The 16,631-nt window shown below is 47.8% G+C and overlaps 1 protein-coding gene across 7 annotated transcripts in view; it reads left to right on the top strand.

Moving 5' to 3' along the window:
* MIA2 (MIA SH3 domain ER export factor 2) overlaps window positions 1-16,631 on the top strand; it is a 316,566-nt gene that overhangs the window by 294,923 nt on the left and 5,012 nt on the right. For all 7 annotated transcript variants that reach the window (XM_029598487.1, XM_029598488.1, XM_029598489.1 and 4 more), the window contains one exon: window positions 9,704-9,938. In XM_029598487.1, coding sequence (XP_029454347.1) covers window positions 9,704-9,938 — 235 coding nt within the window. The remainder of the gene's footprint in view (window positions 1-9,703; window positions 9,939-16,631) is intronic.

Below are 16,631 nucleotides of genomic sequence, written 5' to 3'. Positions count from 1 at the left end.
GTTCGTCAGAGGAAGAAGAAGGGACTTTGGGCCCGATCCCAGCATGGGATCCCACAGATGCCGGAGCCTGTTCCAGGGCCATCGGAGTTGTCTGTGCCTAAGTGTACCTCATCCGCTTCGGTGCCCTCGAGGCCGGCACCAACTCCGATGCAGGAGCCGCATCCATCGATGCCACCTCGATATCTATTGATGCCTTCTCGCCCTCTAAGCTCTGGTATCCTTACTCCCTCAGAAATTCCCTAGGATCCATGGGAGGATCCTAGGGAAAGGAGGAAAGGCGCCTTGGAGGAAAGGCGTCAATCTCCTCCTGAAGACCTCTCCTTTGCCAGGGACAACAAGATTCTGTCTTTGGCCAGTCTTTCCTAAGGAATTTATTCCCAGTGTAGAAACCCAACGCGTCCTACCTCAACCCACTGTGAATTTCAGGTTGCCTCATCCTTGCCAACAGCACCCCAGTTGTTGTGCCTGTTGCATATGTGTGCTGGTTGGCCTGATTCATATGACTCAGTCCGTAGCTTGCTATTCACTCATATGTGAGGACTACCATCCTGCTTGTCCTGGGAGAAAACAGAGTTGCTTACCTGTAACAGGTGTTCTCCCAGGACAGCAGGATGTTAGTCCTCATGAAACCCATCCGCCACGCCGAGGAGTTGGGTTCAATAACGTTTTCTTATTTTATTTTTTGCTCGTACTTTTTGGTACAAACGAGACTGAAGGGGGTCCCCTGGTGGCCACAGGGTTAGTGGCATGCTGGGCATGCTCAGTGTGCCAGTCAAAGTTCTAGAAACTTTGACAAAAGTATTCCGTGACAGGACTCCATCGGATGATGTCACCCATATGTGAGGACTAACATCCTACTGTCCTGGGAGAACACCTGTTACAGGTAAGCAACTCTGCTTTCTCCAAGGACAAGCAGGATGGCAGTCCTCACACATGGGTGACATCATCCAGTGGAGCCCAGCATGCCGCTAACCACACGTCCACGCGGGGTCCCTCTTCAGTCTCTTCTTTTCCACGAAGCTACAGCCTCACGATTGTGAGCTCCTTCTTTTTCACGGTTTTTCACAGTTTTCTCAGTTTTTCAGAAGTTGCTTCCCATGTCGTGTAGGGTCCCTCATTTTTTGTTGGTTTAGTTCTCCGCAACCTGGTAAGTCCCCTGATTATTTGTGGTTGATTGTTGACTGTTTCGTCTCCTGGTGTCCGCCGACCATCGACTGCATGCCGCATACTTTTTCTGATGGCATTGACCGGCTTTTGCCGGTACCCCGAACCATGTCCATCACAGACCCCCATGAGGTCTGCGTTCTCTGTCTGGGGGCGTCCCACAATGTCCACGGTTGTGACCTCTGTCCCCAGATGACACCGAAGGGCATTGAGAACAAAAGGTTTTTTTTGCCATTGCCAATGTAGTCTTACAGTTAATGAGACCTCATATACTGTGGCGGGCTTTAAATGCAATAGCCCCGTAAAGCCACTATGGGAGATATGCGGTGATTTAATGACTGTTACACCGTCTCTATATTATAATCATTGGTCTCTTCAAAAAGATATTATTGTAACGACAACTTGTGTCTGTTTACAGGCAGTGAATGTTTGCACTTATCGTAGCGAAGTTTGCAGCTGGGATATCACGCTGGCGTAGGGCCAAAGCCAGCGTGATATCCCAGCTGCAAACTTCGCTACGATAAGTGCAAACATTCACTGCCTGTAAACTGACACAAGTTGTCGTTACAATAATACCTTTTTGAAGAGACCAATGATTATAATATAGAGACGGTGTAACAGTCATTAAATCACCGCATATCTCCCATAGTGGCTTTACGGGGCTATTGCATTTAAAGCCCGCCACAGTATATGAGGTCTCATTAACTGTAAGACTATATTGGCAACGGCAAAAAAAACCTTTTGTTCTCATATGATGGTATTTTGAAACTAACATTAAGATTACATCATATTCAAACAGTTTCTTATTAGACCGAAGGGTATTGGGCACGTCTTGAAAAAATGGAAAAATTATTCGGCTCCAAAAGACCAGATCCATCTTTGACTCCGGGGACCTCCACCCCGTTCGGGAAGGAGAATCCAAATTTCGACCCCGTTGGGGTCGCCCCCACAACCATTTCCCAGACCCGAGACTGGGGCTGGGGACTGTCCATGGTCTTTGTTGTCCCATTCCAAGTCGGGTTCCTCACTGTCTCCCTCGGTCCCAGGAAAAGACTGTGGTGACCATCGAGAAAGATCAAAGAAACATCAGCATCGGTCATTGTCCTCAGACCACAGAGAGGCATTGGTGCCTCCTCCGAAGCAGTCTCGGGTGGAGGAAGCGGTTACCTCCGACCCTTCTGAAGCCTTTAGGTGGCCTCCACAGACACTGGTGGAGGGATCGGTGCCCCCCAGCTGCCCAGGGGATATTCTGCCTCTTCCTCCTCCTCAAGGCATTTTGTCCTCGGCTGCTTTGAGGAGGAGTTGGAGAGGCATGTGTAGTTGGCGGTCGGCTGGGGCCTGCAGGGCTTCGAGTCTCCAGTTCCACCGGGACCCCCACCACTACAGGAATTGACTCCACTGGTGCTTGTGCCATTATTGGAACAGTTCGATATGGTGCTCAGTGTTCTATCGACGCAGCCAGCACCGATGTCCCAAGCCCCTTTGCAGCTGAAGGGAGCACCGCTGCCACCTCTATTAGCCCCCATACCGGCGAGCGACGACTCAGACGAGAAAAGGCCATTGGGTTAGATGGCATCTCGGGGACACATGCTGCTTCGCCACCTCCCAGCTCCCCAGGACCATCGGGATTGGTGCTGCTGACACCGTTGGACCCATTGGTGCTCCTGTGGCCTAGAGGCCCATCGATACCTCCGGGCCCCTTCTTTGGTGCCTTCAAGGCCTACACTTCATCCACCAATGGGTCTCTAACCCCTGTGCATCCCCGGAGGGTCGCAGTGAGGGGGGAGGCCCCTTATGACCCCTGGGAAGGGGAGGCATCCATATCCTCCACCTAGGAATCGGAGGATCTGCCTTCAGAGCCATCTCCACTGGAGGAATGGCGAAAATCTACCTCAGAGGATCTTTCCTTCGTGGGATTCGTAAAAGCCATGGAAAAATCTCTGCCTTTCCAGCTTTTGACAGAGCTAGACACCAGGCACAGGATGCTTGAGATTCTGTAGTTCATGGATGCCCCGAAAGAGGTGGTGGTGGTGCCAGTCCATGACATTTTTAAGGAACTGGTAGCTCACCTTTGGGAACACCCCATCTCGGTGCCCCCGATGAACCAGAAGATGGACGCAGTTTACCTGATCCAGCCTACTACCAGGCTTGAGCACCGTCAGCTCCCCCACCAATCTGTGGTGGTAGAGTCAGCCTTGAAGAAAGCAAAGAGGGTCCGCACCCATGCCTTGGCTCCCCAAGGATGGGAGCATAGGGCTCTCGATGCCCTTGGATGCCGAGTGTTTCAGGGTGCAATGTTAACTGCCCAAATTGCTTGCTACCAATTGTACATGGGTCAGTACTCCAGGAACCTGTGGAAATAGGCCCTTGAATTTAGAGAACGCCTATCTCATTAGTTCCAGGAGGATTTCCAAAAGATTATCCAGCAGGGCCTGGAGTGTGATAAGCATGAGATGTGCTCTTCTTATGACAAATTTGAAACAGCCATAAGAACCGCCGTGGTAGGAATTGGGGCTCGGCAGACGGCGTGGCTGCGTGCCTCCGACTTATGCCCTGAAATCCAGGACTGTCTAGCTGACTTGCCATGCACGGAGGAAAATCTGTTTGGAGACAGAATCAAGGAGGCGATAGCGTAACTGAAGGACTCCCAGGAGACCTTTCAGCAATTGTCAGCTAGTACCTCTGACACCCAGCTTCCCAAGAAGCCCCCTTGGCAATATCAAGAAGCCTTTTTACCGGCCACACAAATGCTACCTGCCAGCTCCGAGGGCTAGACCTCAACGACCTCCTCCCTGAGTGAGGCACAGGCAGCATCAGGCACCCTGAGCAACCACAGTTACGCTGCAGAATATCTCCATGGAATTTTGACTGGCGGCCAGGGAGCATGAGCCAGCCCTCACCGCAGGACACCGCCCCCCCCACCCCTGTCGGGGGTTGGCTCCAGCTATTTGCAGACAGATGGACCTCCATATCATTGGACCTCTGGGTCCTGTCCTTTGTCAGTCACGGCTATAGGTTGCACTTCCAGCAAGTTCCATACTGTTCACCCCCGTGTCTGCGGTGGAGACTATCAGGGGACTTGCATATAATTTGGGTAGAGCTCTCTGCCCTCATTCTGGCTTAGGCGATCGAACCTGTTCCATTCAGTCAGCACCACGAAGGGTTCTACTCCAGGTATTTTCTTATCCCCAAGAAGACAGGGGGACTCTGGCTCATCTTGAATCTGAGGCTCCTAAACCATTTCTTGGAAAAAGAAAAGTTCAGAATGGTCTCGCTGGGCACCTTGATTCCTCTTCTGAAGGCGGGAGACTGGCTCTGCTCCCTAGATCTAAAAGATGCCTACGCCTATATCCCCATCTTTCAGGCGGATTGGCAGTACCTGCGGTTCCTTGTTGACGGGAGTCAGTATCATGTTCTGCCCTTTGGCCTGGCATCCACACCCCATTTCTTTACCAAGTGTCTGGCTATGGTAGGTGCATATCTTCAGAGACAGGGGATTCTTATCTTCCTGTATCTTGATGATTGGCTTATCAAAAGCACTTCAGAGCAGGTTGCACAGACTGCCCTGCACATCTCGAACCAAATTATGGAAACCCTGGGATTTCTGATCAACTATCCAAAATCCCATCTCCAACCAACCTTACAGCTGGACTTCATTAGGGCTCGACTGGACACTGCCCAGGCAAAGGCATTCCTGCCGCGGGACAGGGTAGAGACTCTCGTTGCCCTGGCTTGAGCAGTCTCTGCTTGCTGTCATGTGTCTGCACACCAGTTTCTCTGGTTGCTGGGCCACATGACAGTGATGGTGCATGTCACCCCCTTTGCTCGACTGCACATGTGCAGGGCACAGTGGACGCTGCATTCTCAATGTTGCCAGGCTTCTCAAGACCTGCTTGCGTGTGTTCTAATCACCACTTTGCTATGCTAATCCCTTCAGTGGTCGGTGACTCCCTCCAATCTGGAGAAGGGAATCCCCTTCTAGAGCCCGCAACCCCAGGCTACCCTCATCACAGACACGTCTCAGATGGGGTGGGGAGCACATCTGGCAGGTCTGCACACCCATGGTTTCTGGTCTGCACAAGAATCAGAGTCTCAAATCAATCTCCTGGAGCTGCAAGCGATTTGGTGCACACTCCAAGCATTCCGAGAGCAGCTCATGAACAAGGTAGTTCTTGTTCAGACCGATGGTCAGGAAGCTATGTGTTATCTGAACAGGAGACAGTCCACATTTGGTCGTGGGCCATCAACAACAGCATCCTCCTCAGGGCAGTGTTTCTCCCTGGTGTGGACAATACCCTGATAGACTGCCTGAGCCGGGCCTTTTGACCTCACAAGTGGTCCCTCAGTCAAAGGTGGCAAATGGGATCTTTCGCTTATGGGGGACCCCGGACATAGACTTCTTTGCTTCCCTGGAAATCAGGAAGATGGACCGCTTCTACTCCCTAGGCCGGAGGGGCAGTGGATCACTGGCAGATGCATTCTCGATTCTCTGGGGCACCGGGCTGCTGTACACTAAACCTCCCCTTCCTCTCATCTCGAAAATGCTCCATAAGCTTCAGCAGGATTGGGCCTCCATGATCCTGATCGCCCCCTTTTGGCCCCGTCGGGTCTGGTTTCCGACCCTATGGGATCTGGCCTCATGCCTCTCGATCCAGTTGGGGGCAGACCAGGGCGGGCTCCGCCACCCCAGCCTACAAGCCCTGGCCCTCACGGCTTGGATGTTGACCGGGTGACGGTGCAGGCCCTTGGCCTGTCGGAAGGGGTATCACGAGTTATCCTGGAGTCCAGAAAGCCTTCTACCAGAAGACCTTAGAATCTGAAATGGAAGAGGTTCTCCACTTGGTGCGAAGGACGTGGTCTGGATCCTTTCTCTTGCTCCCCTCCCACATTTAGACTATCTATTTTTCCTCTCTGAATCTGGTCTCCAAATCACTTCGATGAGGGTTCACCTCGGCGCCATAGGGGCTTACCACTGGGGGTACGGATGGTGCTGTGATCTCCTCTCATCCGCTTGTGGGGCGGTTTATGAGGGGCTTATTACTACTAAAGCCTCCCACTCACCCTCCGGCAGTTTCCTGGGATCTCAATGTCATCCTGTCACAACTCATGAAATCTCTGTTTAAACTATTACGTTCTTGTGACCTGAAGTACCTCTCCTGGAAGGTCATTATTCTTGGTCGCAGTGACTTCAGTTCTCAGGGTCAGCGAACTGCAAGCCCTAGTGTCGTACCCACCTTATACAAAATTCTGTCACGACAAAGTGGTTCTCCGGATGCACCAGAAATTTCTTCCCAAGGTGGTTTCAAAAGTCCAACTCATCCAGTCCATAGTGTTGCTGTCCTTTTTCCCAAGGCCTCAGATTCACCAGGGTGAGCAGGCTCTTCACATTCTAGATTGCAAGAGAGCACTGGCTTTTTACTTAGAGTGGACGGCGCCTCACAGCCTCTCCACTCAACTCTTTGTCTCCTTCGACAAGAACAGGTTAGGGGTTGCTGTCTCCAAACAGATATTATCCCATTGGCTTGCAGACTGCATTGCCTTCTGCAAGCATAGGTGGGCCTACAGCTTGATGGTCACATCAAAGCTCACTCGGTACGAGCCATGTCAGTCTCTGTGGCGCATTTGCGTGCAGTCCCCATTCTCGAGATTTGCAGAGTGGTGACCTGAAATTCCCTCCACATGTTCGCCTCACATTATTGCCTGGACAAGGATGGCCGGCAGGACAGTCGTTTTGGACAATCTGTCCACCATAATCTCTTCCAGCCTTGAAAACCCAACTCTTCCTCCGTGGGCCCTGTACTTGGGTACAGGCCTGCTCCTTTTGGTTGATGCAACTCTAGTTGTTGTGCACGTTGGCACCAGTTCTCTGCTGCATATGTTTGGAGCAGCCTGAAGCTACTTAGTCACCCATATGTGAGGACTACCATCCTTCTTGTCCTTGGAGAAAGAGCGTCGCTTACCTGTACAAGTGTTCTCCAAGGACAGCAGGATGTTAGTCCTTACGAAACCCGCTCGCCACCCCGCGGAGTTGGGTTTCTCTTGGTTTATTTTATTTTTTCGCGAACTCTGTTATAAGACTGATGAGGGCATGCTCAATGTGACAGTCAAAGTTTCTAGTGCCTGGCTCTGTCGGATGATGCCACCCATATGTGAGGACTAACATCCTGCTGTCCTTGGAGAACACCTGTTATAAGTAAGCAACTTTGCTTTCCTTTGTACAATGTCAGAAATATAATTTTAAACATTTCCCATTGTCTAGAGAATGCCACTTGGGGAAACCTGAGTTTGTCCTGGACCTATAAACTGTTGGACAAGTAGGACTACTATGTGCAGAGACAGTGAATACAACCCCTGGGGAAGTGTGGGGATGGGTGTATGACAGTCGTCATACACCAGAAGCATCTAGCACCGTTCCAGAGTCCAGTTATGTGAGGCTTTACAGGAAGCCATGGCTTGTGTCCTTGGGATACAAATGTGTTTTCTAGTGACAAGAGATAAAAATGCATGGGAGAAAGGGCTAATGGGGTGAAAGCTCTCTGGCAGCAACAAAAAAGATCTATGATGCCACTGTCTTAAATCTCCCTCATAAGTGGCAATGAGAAGGGATTTAGCAGATTCAGATTTCAGCTCTCAAAGCGCATGACTAGCCATATTGAAGCAACTACAAATTTGCTCCAACTGTCTTAAGTTCCAGAAAAATCTGTGCAGGTATAATTGGACACATGGTATTAGACACAAAAAGGGGTTGAATTGGTACAAATCTGAAACTTGTGAACAGTAGCCAGGGTTGACGCCTTGATGATTGCTGCTATCGCTCTAGGGATGCCAACTGGCTCCAAACTTTCAGGACAGGTTGATCCAGTCCTGATTTAACCCACTATATGCAGGTTTGCAGTCTTGCCTCTCTTAGAGAATACAATAGGGAAATCAGAAGTACAAGTCCCTATGTACAGTGGGGTAAAACCAGAACTGCATTAACCTGTCCTGCAACTCTGGAGCCAGTTGGCAACCCTATACTGCTCACAAGTTTCAAACTTGGGCCAATTCAAATCCTTTTTGTATTTGTTTTTGTAGTGAGGAATTCGATCAACCACGCACAACCAGGTTCATTCATTGGGGCAGTTAAGTTTTCATCTTATTTTCTACATTTGGCGTGGTGGCTTCTCTCATTTACTTATTAACATAAGTTAATTGAAAGGTAGTTATTTGCATTTTGTGTCTCAGAAATTTTTAATTTGTTTTTCCTATAACTAATTATCTTTTTAAGGTACTTGGCAGTCAGAACAAAGTAGCAACATGCTTGAAGGCCACAGTTACAACCCCCTATTGAATTCCACAATTTTCCGTGATTATAATATATAAAAACTTCAATAGTATGCAGGAGAAACTACAGATTTTCTGTTTAATTTCATATTTTTACTTTTTTTTTTTTTCTAATGCTGTATTGCAGGAAAGGTGTTAAGTTTCTTGATGTATGCTTTGTACTTTATCACTAAGCAAAGCACAGTGCATAAAAATTGATTTCATTTTAAATTGTAAAATACTAGTTTGGAATGCACCAAAGCTTTTCCATTTCTCAGTTACCATTTTTTCCCTATTCAGGAATATTTAGACTTGTAATAAAAATATTGACTGGCCATGGAGTTGAAGTGTAGTTGTCTCTGTAGTTGTCTGTATAGGTTAAATCTGGAATGTGCCGAGACTGTTCTGCAGTCAATACGTGCCTCTAGTAGGGAAGCTTGAAGAAGAAAATGAAATAAAACTTGGACTTGCAAAATTATCTCCAGGCTTCATCACATTCAAGCTAATTTAAAAATGAGTATGCATGTGCCCATACACTCGCGTACTGGTGTGCAAGCGGAGATACACTAGAATTTTACATCATGCATGCGTATGATTTAAAATACCCTTACCACGCATAAGTATGCTCCTAATTTTAAGAGGTTATTTGAGAAAACCTACCTTGGTATCTTCCATAGGACTTTGCTGGCTTTAAAGCATGTATGTAAGTGGATTTTAAAACATGCTTGTGCAAGGGACATTCCCAGTTTTTCCAGTTAGTATACCAGTTTGCCCAGTCAGCCTCAAGATTATCCATGCCCCTCTGGTTCTTCATCCTGCATGCCTCCCAGTTGACCCAGACCCCTCACCTATCATGTAATCCCTAAAATGGGAGATATGCAGACTTGGTCCTCATAAGGAGCAGCAGTAAACTTATGTGGGTAACAAGCCACTGCATGCTACAGTTTCTGGTTTAAAATATGGAGTTGCATGTGTAACAGTTAGCCCCGCCCCAGAACACCCTTTTTCCACCTCCATATTGTTTGCTTGTGCACAAAAATTGCGACTTTTAAAATATGCATTGATTACATGCGGCACACATACTCATGTATATGGGCATTTTTACACGAGCAACACTTTTAAAATTGACCCCATTGTTTGATGGTGGAGTCCTAACCATATGAAAGATACTCCAAAAAGAATGAAGACTGCAAAATGAGATGCAGAATAAAGTTCCTACATCTTGTTTTCTTTGTAGGGTGTGCTGCATGCTTCTGATCGGCATCTTCCACCTGGAATTGAAGCAGCAGGCCCAGGCTTTGTACCACCATCTCATCTTCCAATCAGGAGCCCTTTGTTGCCAATGGATCCGAGGGGCCCTTTTCTGAGGAGAGGCCCTCCTTTTCCCCCTCCTCTACACCCTGGCATGTATGGGCCTCGGGAATATTTCCCTGCAAGGGATTTTACAGGCCTTCCACATCCTCCACCAGGAAGTATGTAGCTTTTTCAGGGTTTTTAAAGTCATTTTAGATCTAAGAAATCTAGTTTTGTTTTTCTTTGAAGCCAAGAGTTTATCTTGGCCAAATATTATTTTCAAGTCAGTTCAAATTTCTATAAAATGTTAATGTTTCCTGAATGGGGATTAAAAACACAGGAGAAGAATTTGTTTTTCTTGTGAACATAAGAATTGTGATTGCTGTGTTAATCCACTTGGATATGTAGAATTAAGGGTCAACAAACAAGGACATTGGCATTCTCACTCATCAGATAAGCCCTTCCAACTGTACAGTTTACTATCTCATCTCTAGCATCCCACCTTCCCTTTACTGAGCAGTAATGGCATATGCAAACAGTCTGACATAGATAACTCTGTACTGTTTAAACTCAGAGGAACTGTGCTGTTTCTTCACTGATTGAGAGAGGATAATTCTTGAATGCTCATCACTGATTGAGAGAGGATAATTCTTGAATGCTCATCACAGATGTATTGTAAGTCCAGTATAAAGTTATCACCAGAACTTGTTTGTAGACCTTAATTCTACTCATTCACATATATATATACCGCACATGGAAATAGACTAAATGTTGATAATATTTTGGGTTTATGCATTTATGTTTAGAAATCGGGTTAAGGAAAATATAATGCATTCATTTTCCAGAATATTTTCTAAAGAGTAACATATATCGGAACGTTCATTTTTAGTTTTTATTTTTTAAATTTTTCCTGGGAATTTATCAGGGTTTATTTTCACAAGAATAAAAATGGGAGAAAATCAGTTTGAAAAAATTACTCATCATTTTTCTGGGAGAAAATCAATTGAAAGTAATTACTCATTTTTCTGGGTGAATATTGGAGTTTAGTTTGAACAGAAGTGAGGACAGGTTAAAAAAAAGAAAAAGGAGGGAGGCTAAAGGGAGAGGAGGGGAGATGGGACAAGGGATGAGAAGAGGGAATGGAGATGGGGAAGGATATGAGCTGCTGAAGGGGTGGATGTGGGAGAGATGTAGGGTGCTGAAGAGGGAGATGGGGAGAGGAAAAGAGATGGAATGCTTAAAGATGTAGGGGATGGAGATAGAAGTGGGATGATGAAGAGAAAGAAGAGGGGGTCTGAAAGAGAGGCAGGAGAGAAAGCGAAGAGGTCTGGGAACTAGGAAGAGAGGTCTGTTCCCAAGAAAAGTAATGAAAGCTTTGTGGCCCCCAATATAATTTATGTTGGGCCTTTGTTGTTTTTTCTTATAGAGGGTAGGGGTATGGATACAGAGGAATGGTGGCAGAAGGGAGAAGAGAGCAAAAGGAGGGAGTGGGGAGCAGGAGCAAGGGAAAAGGAAAGAAAGAGGCTGAAGAGAGAGATGGAGGTGGAGAAGGGAGGACCCCCCCAAAACAAAAATGATGACCAGGCCTTTCAGCTGCTTCCTCCTCTTTCTTCCAGCCCCCAGTTCCCCTCCAGCATTCCACCTCTCTTCCCCACCCCATTTTCTCCTTCAGCTGTTCCTGTCTCCTAACCCTACACCAGCGTGCTCTCGTTTCCTGTCCTGTCCATCCTTCTGCCAACCTTGTTTTTTTCACTTGCCCCACCTCCCTTCCCCCAATACCCTCACTCACCTTCATTCACACCTTCACAATTCCAGTCATTCCTTCACTCTGACCCCTCCACCCACCTTCACTCCCATCCCCATATGCCTTCACTTCCCCCCTACATCATTCTCTCCCCTTGGTGCTACTGCAATGCCATGATTGGCCAATCATTATCACCCATCCATCAGTGTCACTTCCCACCTGAACCCTCCTAAACAATCGTGGCTGTAGGAGGCAGACTGTCCCAATTTCTCCCAGTCTGGAACAACGTAACATCCGACCTTTGGGTCCTAAACATAATACGAGAGGGTTATTCCTTCAATTTCTTTGAATTTACATGTTTTGTTAACCGTTTTGGGTTAGACTATGTCTAAGGAAGGCAGAATACAAATATAATATAAAAGTCCAAGGTATATTATTAACAGAGATGCATATGAGACAAGCTTAATGACATCTAAAAAGCCAATGGAATGGACATCTCTATCCACTGTCACACATGATGTAAATTAGAGATGGGCTTCGTCCTTTGATGCCGGGTCGGGCGACCCATGGAAAACTTCGTTTTCCAACGGGTCATTTTTTTTTTCCCTAGCAATTTTTGCCGAAACCCCCCACCCCACCCCGCCCCTTCAAATTTAGTTATTTACAACCCCCCTCCCCCCCCCCCCCCCAAAAAAAAACTTGCCTGAAGTCCCTGGTGGTCCAGCGGGGGTCCTGGAAGCGATCTCCCGCTATCGGGCCGTCGGCTGCCAGTAAATAAAATGGCGCCGGTGGCCCTTTGCCCTTACCATGTGACGGGGGCTACCGGTGCCATTGGTCGGGCCATCCCGACCAAGGGCCATCTATGTTCTCAAGGGCCTGGTCCACACAAGAAACTGGACTGCACATTAATCTTCTGGAACTCAGGGCCATTTACAATGCTCCCCTGGTGTTCAAATCAGTCAGTTAACCTTCTGACTTACTTTCCAAAACATCACATCTCTTCAGCAGATGAAACACTTTATAAATTAGATTACAGAAGAGCATTGCTATTTTAAATGTCAAAAACAAAACTTATCAGAAGGTCATCTTGGATATTTATTTTCTATGATATAAAAAAATAAGCATTTTCAGCCAGAAAACATTTTCATCATGGCTATCTTAATGTATTTCCTCCTACATTTCAAAAGCAGAGATCAACCTTCCACACCAAGTAAGAGCCAAAGCAGCCTCTGTAGCTCAGATGCAACAGGCTTCCACTCAGGACATGTGTAAGGCTGTCTCATGGATGTCCATTAACACTTTCACAAAACACTATTGCTTAGATCAAGACTCCTGCAGAGATTCTATATTTGGGCAGAAAGCTCTTAAAAATGTATTTCATTAATAGCCTTTTTTTTTCAAATGGATTGCTTTCTCTGGAATTAACTTGTCTTTTACACAACACTTAGGCTTGGGAGTCCCCACTTGGGTGGCTATTTGTTTCTGCTTATCCATGAAGAAAGCATATTTGCTTACCTGTAAGGACTGTTCTCCATGGACAGCAGAATAAATTAGCCATGCAATCCTGCCTCTCTAAGTTGAAGCTTAGCTATTAAATAACTGAGGTAGCTTGAGCAGAAGCAGCAATGTGGGAACTCCCATGCACGCTCAGAGAGACTTTCTTGGTCTTTTGGAGCTAGAGAGAGCTTTTTTCCTAATCAGCACTATTGGATGGCATCACCCACTTGTATGGCTTATTTATGTTCTTTATGGAGAATAATCCTTCTCACAGGACAAGCAGGATGGTAGTCCTCACATATGGGTGACATAATCAGGATGAAGCCCAATCACGGAACACTTTTGTCAAAGTTTCTAGAACTTTAACTGGCACCTACTGGGCATGCCCAGCATAGCACCAACCCTGCAGCCAGCAGTGGTCCCCTTCAGTCTTCTTTTTTCTGTGCAGCAGTAGCCACACGGGTTAAGGAGCTCTTCAGAGATTTCTGACAGGAATTTTTCCTTACGGAACTTCATAAAAATTTTCAAAACATTTTACCCCACAGGGGTCCCCTTATTGATATCTTTGCTCCGCGGTCGAACGGTAAGTTTTTTACCTGCTTGCGGTCGATTCCCGTCAAGTTTTTCCCTCGCGGCCTACCAGCCATCGACTGCACTGCGACTAATTTTGTCGAGTCCATGGTGTCGGGTTTTCGTCGGTGCCCTGACTGCACTTGAACGATGTCCATCACTGACCCTCACACGGTCTGTGTGATGTGTTTGGAGTCCGACCATGATGTCCTTACTTGCACCAAATGTGCCCAAATGACACCAAAGGGTCGCAAGGCTAGGCTGGAGAAGATGGGACTTCTCTTTTGGCCAAAAACTCTGCCTCCATCGATAGCTTTGACGTTGTCTGAACCGGTACCGTATACTTCGCACCAGCACCGGGAAATCGCTGCTGCCAGACCGGCTTCGACTACTCCGCGAATGTTGACCCCCTCTGTTCCTCCTCAGGAGAAAGACAGAGGAGAACATCGAGAAAAAACATCGACACTGCCATCGAAAAGCTCAGGCCACAGATACAGGCAAGCCCTCTAAATCGACGTCGTCTGAGCCACCGACAAAAAAGTCCCGACAGAAAAGGCACCATCCTCTTCTGTCTCTGGGTCACAGAGGTGTTCCCCACCTGGACAGGTGTTGGGATCCGCGAGTCCACCTTTACCGGTGGACCCTCAGGCTATGCCAGTGCTGCCTCCTACTCCGGAACCAGGTATCCATGCCCCAGGTTTCCGTGAGGAATTGGATCAGATGATCCAAGAGGCCATTGGTAAAGCACTCCAGGGGTTCAAACCTCCATTGGTGCCGGTTCCTGCTCCGGCCACCGATCCGATACCCATAGCACTTGTACCACTATTGGCAAGAATGGATAAGTTAATCGGTGCCCTTCCACCGGTGCATCCGAGGGAACTGATGGCCCCGATTCCTTCCTCACCGATACCTTTGTCATCGGAAGAAGAAGAATCACCGATCTCCAATCTGCCCTCTGGAGTGCTACCACCGACACATCCATCAATGTCACTGATTCCATCGGTGCCTCCATCGATGCCTTCGATTCCACCGTCAAGGCCATCGATGCCTAGGCCTGGACCTTCCGGAATAACACCGTTACTCCCTTCTGATGAACATATGGGAGCTGGTGATGAGCCATACAATCCCTGGACCGATGATTTGTCCCAGGATACAGATGATCTGCCTTCACAGTCCTCTCCTCCTGATGAAAGTAAGCGTTCTCCAGAGGACTTGTCCTTTATCAACTTTGTTAAAGAAGTGTCTGAAACAGTACCATTCCAGCTTCAGACTGAAGAGGACTCTAGGCATCAGATGTTAGAACTTCTCCAATTTCGCGATGCTCCTAAGGAAATCATGTCAATCCCTATTCATGACATCCTCTTTGACCTTTTAAAGAGAAATTGGGAGCACCCTGGCTCTGTGGCACCTTTCAACCGTAAGGCAGATGCCACCTATCTAGTTCAGCCAGCCCCTGGCTTCCAGAGAGCTCAACTAGATCATCATTCAGTAGTTGTGGAGTCAGCCCAGAAGAGGGCACGACGCTCCAAACCCCACTCTTCCATTCCCCCAGGAAAGGAACAGAAATTTCTGGATGCTTTTGGGAGGCGAGTATTTCATGGGTCAATGCTCATCTCTCGCATTGCTTTCTATCAATTATACATGACCCAGTACAATAGGGCCCTGTTTACGAAGATTCAGGAATTTGCTGAAGCCTTACCTCTGCAATTCCAGGACCAACTTCATGTCCTAGTGCAAAAAGGTCTAGATGCTGGCAAACATGAAGTACGGTCGGCATATGACATCTTTGACACCGCCTCCAGAGTTTCGGCGGCAGGAATTAGTGCGAGAAGATGGGCCTGGCTAAAGTCTTCAGACCTCAGACCAGAAGTACAGGACAGGTTAGCTGACTTGCCCTGTGCTGGGGATAATCTTTTCAGAGAAAAGATTCAAGAAGCAGTGGCGCAGCTCAAGGACCACCAAGATAGTCTGCACCAGCACTCCTTACTGCCTTCTGATCTCTCGTCCTCTTCCAAAAGATCTTTTAGGAGAGACTCCAAGAGACAATTCTACTGGCAAAGGAGATTCTATCCCCCGGCGTCCAGGGCTCGAGCTTCTAAGCCTTACCAAAAAGGTCAATCCAAGCAACTTTGAGTTCAGAAGTCACAGCCAGCCCCCCAGCCAGGTCCAGCGTCTGGCTTTTGACTCCTTCCTAGAGAGCAGTACCCAGCCTCCGCTTCCGACCATTCCCGTCAGAGGCCGGTTGTGCCACTTCTCCAAACCATGGCATTCAGTCACCACAGATCAGTGGGTACTCGCTGTAATAACCCAAGGTTACCACCTCAACTTTCTCTCTGTTCCACCGGATTCCCCACCTCGGCTGACGTGGGGAACATCCGACCACTCATCACTCCTGGAGCAGGAGGTCTCCCTCCTCCTCCAGTCCCGAGCAATAGAGCCAGTGCCCCTCTCCCAACAGGGGCAGGGGTTCTATTCCTGGTATTTCCTGATACCAAAAAAAGTCAGGTGGTGTTCGCCCAATACTGGATCTTCACACCTTAAACAAATACCTACAAAGAGAAAAGTTCAAGATGGTGACCTTGGGTTCTCTTCTTCCCCTTCTCCAAAGGGAAGACTGGCTCTGCTCTCTAGACCTCCAGGACGCATACACACATTTCAATTACTCAGTCACATCGCAGATTCCTGCGGTTCCTAGTAGGCCCAAAACACTTCCAATATCGAGTGTTACCATTCGGCCTAGCATCTGCCCCACGAGTCTTCACCAAGTGCCTCGTAGTGGTAGCTGCCTTTCTCAGGAGTCAAAGTGTCCACGTCTACCCCTATCTCGACGATTGGTTGATCAGGGCTCCTACTCAGCAAGCTGCACCTACGTTTCACGTGCCATACCCTGATCTCCCTAGGGTTTCTCATAAACTATCCAAAATCCAGGCTAGTTCCCTCTCAAACCCTATCGTTCATAGGGGCCGACTTGGACACTCTAAAAGCGAAAGCCTTCCTACCTCAGGATCGAGTTTTCACTCTCGCTTCTCTGGCCCATCGACTGCAGTCTTGACAACACTCA

Source organism: Rhinatrema bivittatum, chromosome 4 (genome assembly GCF_901001135.1).
Source record: "Rhinatrema bivittatum chromosome 4, aRhiBiv1.1, whole genome shotgun sequence".
In the NCBI taxonomy this organism is placed as follows: Eukaryota; Metazoa; Chordata; class Amphibia; order Gymnophiona; family Rhinatrematidae; genus Rhinatrema; species Rhinatrema bivittatum.
Note: the sequence above shows the minus strand (reverse complement) of the source record. Positions and strands in the feature narration are given on the sequence as shown.